Here is a 15,353-nt window from a genome sequence, read left to right on the forward strand (position 1 = left end):
TTTCTTTGTCTGTCTTGTTGTTCTATTCTGACTCGTTCTCCTTCTTCTAGTAACTCTTTTTCTCTAGCTTTTTCGGATTCTTCTCTACTTCTCTCTGCTTTCCTGATTTCTTTCTCTGTTCTTCTATGCGCTTCTTTACGCCATAATTCTATGGCATCTTTCTGGGATTGTCTGGCTTTCTTTTTCCATAATGCTTCTTCTACTCTCATGATGCATTCAGCATCCCATGTCCCTGAGACAGGCCATCTATATTTCTCCTCCAGATCTTTTGTGTAATCCACCCACAAATCTAGGTACAGTATGGCATCTAAGCCATGTTTATGGTACATAAAATGTCCGGGAGTATCTCTAGGTGGGACGGGAACTGCTTCTTCGAGTATCCCTTTCCTGGTTCCTATCTGACGTAATTCGAGAACCGTGGCATATTTGAACTGAATTGAACGTGAACACAATGAACACAATAATGAATTGCAAACAATCATTCATACCACGACATGTAACACATTAAAACATTTTCGAACAGATGCTACCTAGTACATGAAAACACAATTCTGAAAAATTCTCGAGATTCTAGAATACTGAATTACTAGATGCACTGCTAGAACAGTACAGACATACCGGTCCCATAAAGAGACACGTCATACCGTATTCACCTAAGTGAACACGTCTGGACCAGGTCTGTGTACCCAGACCTGTCTTGACCGGGCACAAATTAATGAACCCGTCTAGATGCGTTCCCAACAACGGTACTCACCGGGAAGCAGAAACTGAAGGCCTCGGAAATTGGACTAGACTGGACTGCGTCGGGCTACGGTTTCTCCTACGCATGCGCTTCGGAACAGGTGGGCCTCTGGATACCTCGGACCTTGCTCTCTCGACTTGGGCTCTGGTCGGGATCCTCCGCATTCCTCACCGCCTCGTCTGGATGCCGGGTCGCAGTCTCCGTCTCCTCCGTGGGCCTGAGGGAGATAGCAGGAAAACCCGCAGGTGCGCACTGGATCCGTCACGGCTGTAGAAGGGGTCAAGGCCTGCGTTACATCGCCGGCGAGTGGGGAAGGGGGGGGTCCCTATTCGGGCGCCAGATTATGTGGTAAATAAAATTACCGGACTATTTTTCTATACATTAAATGACAATAAGGATAGCTCAATCAAATGAGAGGCAGAGTCCGTGGTATCGGAGTCATACGGGCTTTAATGAAATGCCTCGAGGCATGGGACATCGGGTTCCATCACCACTAAGGTTCAGGAAGGGACATTCAACATTTTATTAACATCACACATTATATATAGTAAAAGCATATAATCAAGTGAATACAGTAGGCGTAACAGGTGAAAAGAGAGAGATAAGAACACATGTGCGTAACAGGAGGCGTGTAAGAAGGCGTACACGTGGGCGTGCACTTGACATGTCAGAGAAACATCACAAGTAACGTCACAGGTGGGTGGATGCTTAGAGAAAGTTTGCAGGATCAGCAGAAACCTTTGGCATAGATGCGCGCGCAACTGAGCATGACGCGCAACTGGGGAGAGCTGGGGGCTTTGACTTTTGCACTAGTAGAAGAGACTAATGTCTGGGATGTCAGAACGACCTGCACCTATAGCATATCTGGTATCTCGTGTTTGGAGGATGTAGTGTCTGAAGTAAAAGGTCTCTCGGGCAGAGGACATTCATCACTGAATGCTAGTGCGTGCATATGGATCTTCATGTAAAGTGCGGGGGCCATGGGCCTACCATGGTAACGGGAGCAGTAAAATACTTGCATGGAGACAGGAAGGCAGGGCCCTTTGCTCTGCAGCCGGGAATATGTTTACCTATTTCACTAGACTGGAATGTGTTTTCGCGGAGGCTGAGCAGATAACTGTAGGCAAAATATCGTCTTGGCAGGCAGGCCAGGCCGAGCCGGGCACCGCTCATCTGGGCAGGATGTAAGGTAGAGGTCAGGGATGCATACCTAAACTGTAGCTTTCAGAGACAGAAAAGAACTCGGAGTCTCGATTAAAGGCCTAGCTCGACTGGGCCAGAAAACATGGAGAAAACGTGTGCTTTATTCAAAAGTGTACCATGTAAAGACGTTGGCACCATAGGCCTAGAAGCCTAATTAACGTGATTTTCTTGGGGAACTGTATAACTGACATGTTAACGTTGGACGCAAATGCATATGCGTCTTTCTAGCAGGCACGGAAAAGGAATTACATGACATACATGGGACACGTGTGTTTGGATGGGGTGCGAGTGGGGGACACATTAGCTACCTAAAAATTTCTATTACCTCACTATCTGAGAGCTCCGGATTAAATGCGGAATGTGTCCCCTCCATGTAACTTGCAGGGAGGCACCCTCAACTTTCGTTACGCCACTGGTTGCAGGTATGGCCAGTGCTGCGGTAATCTCCGAGAGGTGCGGGAGCGGCTGGCACAAGGCCGGTGCTGCATGCTCCTTCCGATGTCTGCACCTGTAGGTGACCGTCCTACATGCCAGTGGCCCAGTGAGAAAAAACCCTCCCACCAATAGCCTTGCTGGGGCAAAGACTTGTGTGTGACTTTGCGTGTTGAAGTAATCATCTTGTGGTTATGTGGGGTGCGCAGTGTAATCTCTAAATCCCTGACAGCGCATAAAGTGGAAAACCCGCAAAGGTACTCACCACATGACGGCTATTGTATTCGGAACAAGAAGGGGATATATTTCAAATCTGTTACCTCTGCACAAATTAAAACTAAAAAACCTGCCTTCCAGTGTGAGGACAGGGGAAAAGGAGCTTCCGAGCCATGGAGAGAAGGTAAACTCAGGTGTTGAGCTCATTGAAGTCAGAATGACTTAGGGATTTTGCAGTCTGAGCTGGATGAAGTTCCTGAGGGACCGGGTCTTAATTCCAATGGTCACTGGTGGATGAATGTGTAATAGAGCCAAACACTGTCCCGACAAAGGGCAAGGTTAGGCAAGTGATACTTGAGGTGCACCAACCATTTAATTCCAACGATAACAGCTTTAAGCCTCAACTTTCAGGCTTGGACGGCAAGGATCTTGTCCAGGGAACAAAACAGTAAATTACCAATGGTATTTCTCTTATAGGGCTGTCGAATTCCATTCGAGTTCTGGAGGAAGACTCAATTGTATGAGATCTTGCCACTCACAGGTGGAGCAACAGGCAAAGCCTGTGTTGATACAGGAAGAAGGAAGACCTCTGGCAGCCCCCCCCTTATCACTGACTCCAGACATCTACCTACAAGCTGAAGTACTGGACCGCCACTCCCCTTGTCGGGGAAGAAACAACAACAATACGTGGGATATTTTGCTTAGTTCATTTCAAACTGTCATCGAAGCCTTATCGTACCAGTCTAGTAAGTCAGACATCTAGGTGGACTTATTAAATACAATGGCTCTCTACATTCCAGAGGGCACACGTTGACACCCAATATGTTCCTGCTTGTGTCTGCAGTCCAGTTTTAGATAAACTGGCATCGCTACCAAGAATGATAGGATCTGTTTTGGACCACATTAAGCTGCAGTTAAAGACCACTCCAAGAACAGTGGACATTACCACGCCAACCAATTCCCACAATTGAGCTTCAAATAATAAAGTTTCTTGCCAAAAAAACAACACAATTAGGAATGGTTACAGTGGAGCCGAGTGAAGTAATTTCGGAACAGCAGCGAGGTGGAGCCGAAAGGTCGTTAACTAGCAGGTGCCACAGGAGAACTGAAAGCTGTGGTGTCTCTCTGTTTTGTCCACCTCACAAAACTAGTATACATCTGGGAGAACCAGTAACCCATATTACCCATACTTTATTAAGGTACAACCCACTTGAAGATATCACACAACCGACTAAAAGACAGCGTCAGAGGCTTAGGAAAGCACATAGCAAAAAGTCAAATTTTGGGAAAGAATGGATCGCATGCTAGTCAGTCTGGTCAAGTCTACCCAATTTTCAAAACAAGCATTGGAATAGTCAATAGGTCTCGCCTTTGGGACCTTATGAGTGTTTAGCGATCGCTATTGCCATTTCTGTTCCCTTATATATAATTAGGATTATATTATGTATAATTGAACACCTGTATTAAAAAAGAAATGACATAAAAAATGCTGCAACACATGTCTACCATGAAGACGAACCTTGTGGGATGTTTCCGGATTATGTGCACTTGTGTCAGAGCTGGGGCACCTTGAAATCAATCAGAGTACTTGTAGAGCGCGCTACTTACCCGTGAGGGTCTCAAGGCGCTGAGGGGGGGGGCTCCTCCTGCTCGAATAGCCAGGTCTTGAGGAGTCTTCTGAAGGCGAGTAGGTCTTGGGTCTGCCGTACGTGGGTAGGGAGGGTGTGCCAGGTCTTGGCGGCGAGGTAGGAGAAGAATCTGCCGCCGGAGGTCATTCGTTGGATGCGGGGGATAGCGGCGAGGGCGAGGCTGGCGGAACTGAGCTGGTGGGTGGGGGTGTAGAAGCTGAGTCTGCTGTTAAGGTAGGCTGGTCCGGCCTTGTGGAGTGCTTTGTGTGCGTGAAAGCAAATGGCAGTGATGATATACTCAAGCTTTAAGTCCCTTACATGTGAATAACAAAGAAGCTCCCATTAGGGGAATATACCATGCGCTATCGAGAAACAGAAAAGGGCCTTGTGTGTCATCGTGTCACTGCTGTTATATTATTTATATGAAATACCGATAGAGATATCAAAATAAAAAAGATTGCTGTTTGGGCCTTTAAATTCAAGATGGATAAACCTGCATTACAAGCCGTGCTGTCACTGAATTAGTAAATGTCTTTAGGGATCCATCCCAAACTGAATTTGTTTTTGCATCGACCACAAATATTTCGAGCATTAATGATCGAATAAAAACAAAGCTGCTCTTGTTATGTAGCTGTATATTCATTCATTCATCCTACAGGGAAAATCAAATACAAGCATTGGAAATGCAATAGGTCTCGCGTTTGTTTGAGTTAGAGCTATTGGCATTGTAAATGGCAATGTGCTTCACCTGTGTAAAACACTTTTTATGTGTGTGTTTGCATGTGCTGTGTAGTGGAATTATGTGGGTTGGATTGTAATTTTTAGTTGCGGAATTATGTCGAGTGGATTAATGTAGTGGAATTATGTGGAATGGCGTGCAGTGGAATTATGCAGATAGTAATTATGTGGTATTGAGTGCAGTGGAACTATGTGGAGTGAGATTGTGTGTTATGAGTGGAATTATGTGGAATGGTATTTTGTGTTGAATGATGGGATATTTACTTTTATTTTAATAGCTTTTCTTTCTAACACAAATACACTGATGAACAGTAAAAACTGTACCTCAACAGAAAATGTTCCCTTCAGTGTTGTTAAACATGGGGCAGTTGTGTGAAAACACGATTGGTAGCAAGTCTTAGGCTGACTAGAAAATGCCCTGTTTATTCCCTTATTCAAGATCAGTGTTTAAGGCAGCATGGAAAACAATCAAAACATTGTATAGCTGCAGGCAACAATAAAGCCTGAGCAAAAAAGTCTGTTTTGTACTCGTCAATAAAAGTCACTCATAACCAATATCTTGACTGATTAAAGAAAATGCTTGATGTCTTTGAAACTCCACCAATACACATAATCCGACATTAAAATTGGCGAGAAGGTTGCACTACCACAACATGTAGATGTCCCTGCAATGGTCACTCAATTAAACAGCAATATTCCCACTGTCCGCAAACATGATTTTAGTGATATCATCAAAAATGTTAATAGTGATGTAATATCACCATTAAGACCATCTTTGACCTTGTGCGAGGCCTTGAGCAGTGCTCTGGGCCCAGGGTCGCCGCTCAGTAGATCTCTTTCAACTGACCGACTCCACGAGTTTTCTTGTGCAAGAGATCCGGGTAACACGTCTCCCGATGGGTGCTGTACATGATTCGGAAGGTTGCTCACTGATGTGTGGTAGGGATACACTCAAAACGACGACCAGCCCCAGGAATCGGCCAAGACAACGACTAGTAGCAGCTGATCAAACCATGTGGAGAACGATTACAAGCTTTTCCTGTGTAAATCCATGTAGTTTACATGGCTAGCCGAACTAGGACCGAATGTATGTGTGAGTAGATCTTAATTAAATGATGGGAGGAGCACACCCACGTTGGGAGGAGTCCTGTATTTATTTAGACCCTACAGTTATCAGCAGGGTTTACTAGTGGTCAGAACTGATATCCGTCCTTTTCCTACCTGTTTCCTCTACTGCTCTCCTATCTCTCATTCTCCCTCCCTCCAGAAACCAATGGAACGCCACGTGTATGCATCTCGTGTGAAATCCCCTATACTTCCATGGAGCAGGAAGGCTGGAGTACACCTTCGATTGACTAAGACACTTCCTGAAGAATGAAGAATTGTGGACATTGGCATGATCAGAGTTGCACACCCACACATAGAGATGGGTTGTATGTCAATTTCCTGCATTATGTGCTGCATGAACAAAGGAACCAAGTTCCTTGAAAGAGTACTCTGTTTTTTTTGTCCTTTCACCATTTTCATGTTCTCAATTATCACAGCTGGAGACTGCCACATCACTGTTTCCCTTGACATGATGTTGAATTAGCATGGAGGACCATGAGCTATGCCACTATTCAATATGCCTTGGAGTCAGTAGTAGTCATATACGTCCCCTAATGTGATGTCATTAAGGTCAAAGGATGTGTGATGTCACTTCCGGTACAGCTTCCATTTTGGTGTATTGATGTCTATGATTCTGCCCATAGCCGAATCTGTGAACAGCAACAGGTCAGTAAGAGCTTGCATAACTTGCAAAAGGTGCCAATGCCTGGTAGTCAAATCGTTGCAATCAAAGCTATTGATCAACAGAAGGGACTGCCGGGATTCGAACCTTTACCCCTTCTGAACAAGTCTTTCATTATGATCCCTAAACCAACTTTCGCAGGCACTCAGGGGTCACTTGTGTGTGGTAAAATGAATCAGTCTATCTTGGCAACTAATAAAGCTGTGAAAATTGCTGCAAAGTGACTTCCGCACTTAAGGGAGTATCACGTCATCTGTCCATTCAGAACAACCATCCTGTCAAGAAGCTCCCGACTTGGATGCTAAAGTGTCCCAGAAACGGAGACAATAAACAAGAAGCTGTGCATCATGTACAGTGACTCTTTGTCTTGACCTCGGTCTGGTACATGAACGTAATAACTGTTTAATACCTTGCGCCGTGACACAAGCAAAAAGAAAATCACATATATAAATATTGCCTGAAGTCCACAGCACTACCGCTGCATATGCCAATCAGTCACAATTAGAGAATCCTAATCAAGTTAATGGACATCTCGTATCTTGGTTGGTGCGTCTGCGGGGTATGAGGAACGTGTATATTGTATTCAACTTGAAAAGGCCTCCCTGACCAAGCCTGTTTGGCAGATCCGCTACGGCCACAGGAAAGGGGAAGGTACGCTAATGGCAGAAGGGATGAACAACATAAGAGGAGCAAAAAGCGGGGGCGGTAATTGGACGAAGGGACACGTAGCACAAGAGGAGGGAGGAAAGATGCAGAGCGGCATGCACAAAAAGTAGGCGGGCGCACAGTAGTGGTTGTGAAAAGTGACTTTACGATAAACAGTTGCGCTTGTGAAAAGCGCTCATAAATACATTCCAAAATAGTCCCAAACTCTGCCAAAGTAGTACAACGCCATTGTATACTTGGTCAGGATGCTGTGGGACAGCACCGCTACTCTTCGGATGCTCACACACAACACAAGCAAGGGTACAAATGTTTCACCTGGGAGTGCAGGCGGTGTACTCGGTTGCCCAGCAACACGCCGTCAGAGGCTGGAGGTGATTGGGTATGCCGCCTCATGTTTCCAAGCCGCTCTACGCTTGCTCACGCTGCCTTGTGGTAAATCTATACACACACAATCTCTGCTTATAGAGAAAGCAACTAACAGAACAAGCCCGGGAGTTGTGCTTGCGTGCTCGCGCATTCTTCACTTTTCAAGCACTGCACTTGTGCTTGTGGCACGTCGCTGCTCGATCCCGCAAGGTGGATGCCGCCACAAGCCCGAGTGCAGCGCTTGAAAAGTGAAGACCGATGGTTAAAGGCCCTCCTAGGTCAGCGCATGGGAGCTGCCGAGGCGAGACCTAAAAAATAGCCGCTAACAGAACAGAATCAGTTAACACGCTGGGAGAGGAGCTGGACCGAATTCAGGCGGCAGATACTCACAGTGATCAACAAGCACTGGCGTTGCCAATAGGTCTCGCAGTAGGAAAGTTGGAGCTATTGGTTTTGTAAATGACATTTTATATTTATATATCGTTATTGGCATTGTCAATAACAATATATAAATATAAAATGCCATTTACAAAACCAATAGCTCCAACTTTCCAAATGCGAAACCTATTGGCAACGCCAGTGCTTGTTTCAGGCATGCATCCCACTGTACTGTTACAGAAGGGGCCACAGACAATTGTGCAGTGCCTTCTGTAACACAAGTAATGCCGGTGTACATATAGTGCAGGCACTATTCTAATGGGGCATCCCCTCATTTGCATGGAGCCCCATGCAAATGAAGGAAACAACTTGCCTCTGATGTATTATGGAAGCTGGCGCAAAGGCAGAGAAGCAGCTTACGCTATGCAGGGCCTTCTGTGAACATGACCATTGCTCACCTCCATCTCCCTGCCCCAGGGGACACCCAACACCCTACCACAAATCATGGTGGTAGAAGCCTCCACCTCCTGAGGAAACCATGTTAATAAAAGGGGCCGTGCACAAGTTTCCAGGGCCAGTTCTACCTACTATAATACTGCGTCATTGTTGTTACATTTAATTCATGGGGGCCTATGGCCCCACAACATTTCATTGGCGTTGAGTCAGAACGGACCCGTATGCAGGAGGGCGGGAGCCACGTTATGCTGCTTGGGCGGGGGGCGTGTGCTGCACCGAAAAGCACCCCCACCTATAGCAAGAAGCAGTGGCAGACCTGGAGGCGACCCAGTGACCCAACGGGTGAGAGATGAGCCCAATGGTCTGAACAGTAAGCAGTTGGGCTGTCAGAAGTGCCTGCGTGAAGTGAAGAGATCACCCCAGAAGCCCACTGGGTGGCGGACCCCCATCCAGCACCTGTGACAGACAAAAAAGGAAAGTGCGGTGGGGGAGGAGAAGCGAGGCTGGCGGCGCCCGGAAAATGAAGGCCCTGCAGCCTCTGTTGTGATGACCGGCAAGAGGGAGTAAGTTGTGCTGAGTAAGCTGGCGTCCCATGGTGAGTGGTATGGCTGGTGCCGCTGTGCGATGACGCAGCAAGCAAAAGAACTGCATGGTCGCTCTAGTACCTGAGAGTAAGTCCCCACATCCTAACAATATGTTTGTCACTCCATCCACGATTTGCTCCCCACATACTCTCAACTAATTATCATACCGAAATCATTAATGTTACAACAAAGTAACTGGTGTAGGAGCAAGGAGCGGCTTCCTTAAGGATGTATGACGATACATCACGGTCACACTGATAGCGCGCTGTAACACCGCGTCTATGACGTTGCCCCGTCCATTAGATCGTGAAGAAACACATCGCAGCCTTTTGCAGTGTGATTGTGTTTATTTATTTATTTATTTATTTATTGACATTTGTAGAGCGCGGCGAATACCCGTGGGCGTCTCGGCGCTAGTTAAGGGATGGGTCAGCAACTGGGGTAAAGAAGATATACAAGGCTATTGGTCAAATAACCACGTCTTTAGCTGTTTGCGGAATGTGAACAGGGAGGGACTTGCTCGGATATGTGCAGGAAGGGTGTTCCAGAGTCTAGGGGCGGCAACCAGGAAACGCCTGTCGCCCCAGGTGACTGTTCTAGTGCAAGGCACAGCCAAGAAGTTCTGAATAGAGGAACGAAGAGATCGGGTTGGGACATGATGGAGAAGATTCTGTTTGAGAAAGTGGGGACCTTGATTATTGAGTGACTTGTAAACAATACACAGCGATTTGAATTTGATACGGCTGCGTATCGGGAGCCAATGGAGATCCCTAATGATGTTTGTAACTGGTGCGAACTTGGGGATCCCAGCCAGCATTCGTGCGGCTGCATTTTGGATTGACTGCATCTTATTTGTCACTCGGACTTGGGCATTTAAGAATAGAGCGTTACAATAGTCCAAGGAGGACAGGACTAGTGAGCTGACCAGTGTTTTCCCGGCCGTGTTCGGTAGGAAAGGTAGTATTTTCCTAATCATTCTCAATTTCATATGAGCTGAAGCCGCAGTTTTATTCGCATGTGCCATAAAATTGAGGCCAGCATCGAAGATGACGCCTAGATTTCTCACTTTGCTAGCTGGACTCGGCGGGGGACCGAAAGATGGTGGCCACCAGACAGGTGACCAGCCCGGGGAGAGGTGACCGAAGATGACCACTTCAGTTTTTTCTGAATTGAGTTTCAGACAATTCGTGGCCATCCAGTCACCTATTGCCATCATTCCTCTCGTGAATCGATTGGCCACTTCCTCCCCGTCCCCTTTGATAGCCAGTACCAATTGGGTGTCATCGGCGTAGGAGGTCAGGCTCATCCCAAATGCTTTGATGACATTTGCAAGGTCCGACACATAGATATTAAATAGTGTCGGACTCAGGGATGAGCCTTGAGGGACCCCACACGGCAGAGACACCTTCGATGATTGGTAGGGTCCTAGAGATACTGCTTGTGATCTATTGGCCAGAAACGATACAAGTGTTGCTTCCCATTGGCCCGAACATCACCCCGCAGTACATCACATCGCAGTACAAAACAACGCTTTTTTTGTTTTATTTTCTAAATGGCTAATAATAGGTGGAAAGCTTCTGGCGGGACAAATCAACAATCAATAATCCAAAATGAATTCAAAATATACTATTGCTCTGATTCTTGTACCTCAGGCACTCATTCTAATGAGAGGTGAAAATAAACCTTATCCCTTGAACCATACAATAAGTAAAATATTACAACCATTGCGTCTGAACCGCAGGGGGCAAAACATCCCTCTAAAGAGATAATCGATCTGATTCGGTAATTATAAGGATATTTCGGTTTTAAGAAGAAACGCTCCCTCTTAAAATATAGTTCATGTCTCTTACTTCTGCATGAGAGGACAATAAAATTGTAACACTTGTACCAATCACACTCAATCGTTGTCTAGAAAATAATGTTGCAATATAACCTCATTGCAAAGCACGAGCAGAAAAAAAGTCACAATGCGGCCATTGTGGAATATGGTAATCAGATGTGCATGCTAGGTGTAGCTACATCGCCATTTTGGAATACGGTAATCAGATGTGCATGCTAGGTGTAGCTACATCGCCATTTTGGAATACGGTAATCAGATGTGCCTGCTAGGTGTAGCTACATCGCCATTTTGGAATACGGTAATCAGATGTGCATGCTAGGTGCAGCTACGCCGCCACTGTGGAATACGGTAATCAGATGTGCATGCTAGGTGCAGCTACGCCACCACTGTGGAATACGGTAATCAGATGTGCATGCTAGGTGCAGCTACACCTCCACTGTGGAATACGGTAATCAGATGTGCATGCTGGGTGCAGCTACACCTCCACTGTGGAATACGGTAATCCGATGTATATGCTAGGTGCAGCTACACATTTTTCTGCACATTAAAAATAAAAGTTTACATGAAAACCATGAGTCTTTGGAATGGGGAACATCCAAGTGACACTGTGTAAAAGAGAGCACTTGACACACACTACATGTAAAAGGTTTGATTTTGAAGTTTTGCATAGCGCTTGAAACAAACTCACTTATGCAGCTAAGAAGTTAAAATCCATATTTATTCTTTTGAATGTTCGGGTCAACACAGCGAATTTCTGCTATATCATAGTACAGTGAGCACAAAAACAGTGAGACGGTACTGAAGGTTCTACAAAAGGTAACTTTGTGCTTCGATTAGAATAACCACTCTACTGACATTCCTGCATAGCATCTACTCTGGGTAAAAGATTGCGGTCACAGCTCGGCATGTAGAGCCGGTTAAATGCAAACAGCAAAAAAAACAAGACGGAGGGAAGGCAGAGAAGGGGGAGGAGAAATGCGACACGGTGTGAAGCAGCAGGGGCTTTTGAAGTGAAGCTAAGCTTCACTTCAAAGGTGTGGGAGGAGTGCTGCTACGGCCTGGGGGAAGCTGGCTGGGGAGGAGAAATGCAAGTTTATGGCCCAAAAGCGCGTGCCTGTGGCCACGTGAACTCGAAGAAAACCGCAGCAAAAAGCCCGTCGTTTCACGAGGATTTTGAGCACTTGAATTCTCGCTCCGCTCAATGCGCTTGCGCGCATTGATAGGTCGCGAGACCTAAAAAGGACACCAGTCGAATAAATAGTGACATGATAAGCAAACCCTTATTACAATTAGATCCAACCTTACTACTGGAAGTTTCTCCACTACTGGAAAATAAGAGTCAAAGCAGCAAAGTTAGTGCAGAAGCAAGAACTAGGAGGAAAGAAAAGGCTCACAAGTGGTGAAGCTGCTTCTCAAAAATAAATCAGGCTTCGACAGCTGTCCTTCAGGTAGAAAAGGATGAGGAATCTTGGGGCAAATGTTCTCCAGCTGGGGTGCATCTCAGAGGTGCTAGAAGGTGATCTTTACTAGTCAGTACAGAGTGACAAAGCTACTTCTAATACTTCAAAAGTATACAGTAGTAATCAGTACACCGCAATGGATGCTGCAGGGAAGGAAAGCTACTAGAGGTATACAGTACTAGTCAGTACACTGCGTTAGATGGTACAGAGTAAGGGAGTTATTAGAAGGTATACAGTGCTAGTCAGTACACTGCGTTACATGAGACAGAGCGAGAGAGTTATTAGAAAGTATACAGTACTAATCAGTACACTGCATTACATGGTACAGAGTTATTAGAAGGTATACAGTGCTAGTCGGTACACTGCGTTACATGGGACAGAGCGAGAGAGTTATTAGCAAGTATACAGTACTAGTCAGTACACTCCATTACATGGTACAGAGATATTAGAAGGTATACAGTGCTAGTCAGTACACTGCGTTACATGGGACAGAGCGAGAGAGTTATTAGAAAGTATACAGTACTAGTCAGTACACTGCATTACATGGTACACAGTTATTAGAAGGTATACAGTACTAGTCAGAACACTGCATTAGATGGTGAAGAGTGACAGAGCTACCCCAAAGGCATAGAGTAGAAGCTAGTAATCCACATAAGATGGCAAACTACTCCAAGGTATACAGTACTAGCCAGTACAGTGCATTAGATGGTACAGAAAACAGGATTTATCCAAGACATACTGTACTAGTTAGTACTCTATATTATATGATACAGAACAAGAGAGCTACTCGAAGGTATACAGTACCAGTCAGTACACTGCATTTGATGGCACAGAATGACAGATCTACTCCAAGGTATACAGTTCTAGTCATACACTACACTGCATTGTAGATGGATGCACTACATCAGAGTAGATATATGCGCTAGGCCAGCGTGGGTGCATGTGCTAGGTCAGTGTAGGTTCATACACTACGTCACTATAGGTGCATACGTTAGATCAGTGTAGGTGCATGTGCTGTAGGTCAGTGTAGGTGCATGTGTTAGGTCAGTGTAGATGCATGTACTAGGTCAGTGTAGATGCATGCCCTGGGTCAGTATGTGCTGGGTCTTTGCAGAAGCAAGTGTTAGGTCACTGTTGGAGCTAGAACTCTGAAACACAGAATGAGCTATGCAGTACATGCCAAATTCTGAGGTGCAATTCCATGCCATCCCATATTATACTATGATCCCACCCAAGATCACATCACACCATCCCATTATAATGTCCATACCATACCGCCATAACATACCATTCCATAAAACTCCAATCCACACCATCCAATCGCATCTAATCCCTTCCTACCCCATACCATACCACCATAACATTCCATGCCATACCATTCCATAGCACACCACACCAATCCACACCACACCATCCCATCATACCATATTACACCATGATACCAACCCATAGCACACCACACTATCCCATCCAATCATAACGTTCCAAACCATACAATACCATACCATACACAATCTCCTCCCTTCCTAACCCATACCATACGAACATAACATTCTATACCATACCACACAAAACCATACCATACCACATCATTTTCATGAACCATAACATACAGAGATAATCGTCAATAATATTTACCTTTATAACTCGTCACCACCATCTCTGGGCACTGAATCTTCACATTATTACACCTGTAATGAATAACACACACGTCATCTTTGTATTAAAGAGAAATGACGGCTACAGGAACAGAGGATGAACATCACATAAGACCTGTATTTGAAATAAGATTCAATATAAAGAGCAGCGCCTGCGGACTAGAGCTCAGTGTGAGTTACTGTTCATACACCACAGTCGAAGCTCGAACAATATCCAAAAGTACCTTCAACATCTTATGACAGGATGTGGGTGTTCTATGGCAGATAGCTCAGTGAGACTAGCGTGCTTCATGTGAGTCCACGGAGAGCCTCAGATTGGGTCTATGAGCGGTGGTTCGCTCAGTGAGGGGGGGGCTGACTAACAGGTTACATCTGCTTCTGGTGGAGTCTTGTGTATATAAAGTACGCACAGCCGGAGATTGGCCCCAATAATGCACGCATGGCTGGAGCGTTTACGTGTGCTCCTAAAACACTACAAATCCAGATGCCACATTAGTTAGGAACATATAGCCAATCAGGTAATGAACAAGTGGTCCGCGACTGCTTTAGAGAAGAGTAATTTATAATTTATCATGTGTGTGTTGCTTAATTAAGTCAAACACCGGTAAGACATACCAACAATGAACACAACAACATACCCTGCTATCTAGGATAGAATTTTTCAAAACGTACAGTCAATGTAAAACACAAAAGCGTCAAAGAATTGTTTAAGTCCAGTATATTTAATTTCATATACTTGAACTAGATCAAAAGTTAATTTAGACAAAAAGAAGGTACAAAGGTTGCTCAAGGAACGAGAGAAGAATCCGTGTGCTTGTGATGGGTAGGAAAAGGTGAATGGTCACTAATATTCAGAGTTTATACATTTGTAATGCTTAGGCAATGGACTGGTAAAGAGACCAATACAGAAAGAACTTTAGAGCACAAACTCCTCTAAAAATATATCCTCAAGTTTACAAGATAGCTCAGTGAGGTAAGTGCTCACTGCCAGCATCTGTCTGACCTGTAAACCATAACTGTGAAATCCAGCACTCACCCTTTCATCCTTCTCAGGTTGTTACGCTACACACAGTGGGTAATGGAAATATTGTTATCAGCAATGATGAATGCGTAAAAGCTCCAGTACTTTGGGAGATCTCTGCCCAGAGATCTCTGCCCACAGTTCTCTGCCCACATACCCTCACTACAGAGGGAGAC

General features: G+C 45.2%; 1 protein-coding gene across 1 annotated transcript in view; it reads right to left on the reverse strand.

Annotated features, from left to right (window-relative positions):
- The window catches only part of LOC147710143 (E3 ubiquitin-protein ligase TRIM11-like), a 166,211-nt gene that overhangs the window by 17,048 nt on the left and 133,810 nt on the right, over positions 1-15,353 (reverse strand). The window contains exon 5 of the mRNA XM_086920837.1: positions 14,137-14,189. Within this exon, the coding sequence (XP_086776963.1) occupies positions 14,137-14,189 (53 nt within the window). The remainder of the gene's footprint in view (positions 1-14,136; positions 14,190-15,353) is intronic.

This window comes from Lissotriton vulgaris, chromosome 5 (genome assembly GCF_964263255.1).
Source record: "Lissotriton vulgaris chromosome 5, aLisVul1.2, whole genome shotgun sequence".
NCBI lineage: Eukaryota > Metazoa > Chordata > Amphibia > Caudata > Salamandridae > Lissotriton > Lissotriton vulgaris.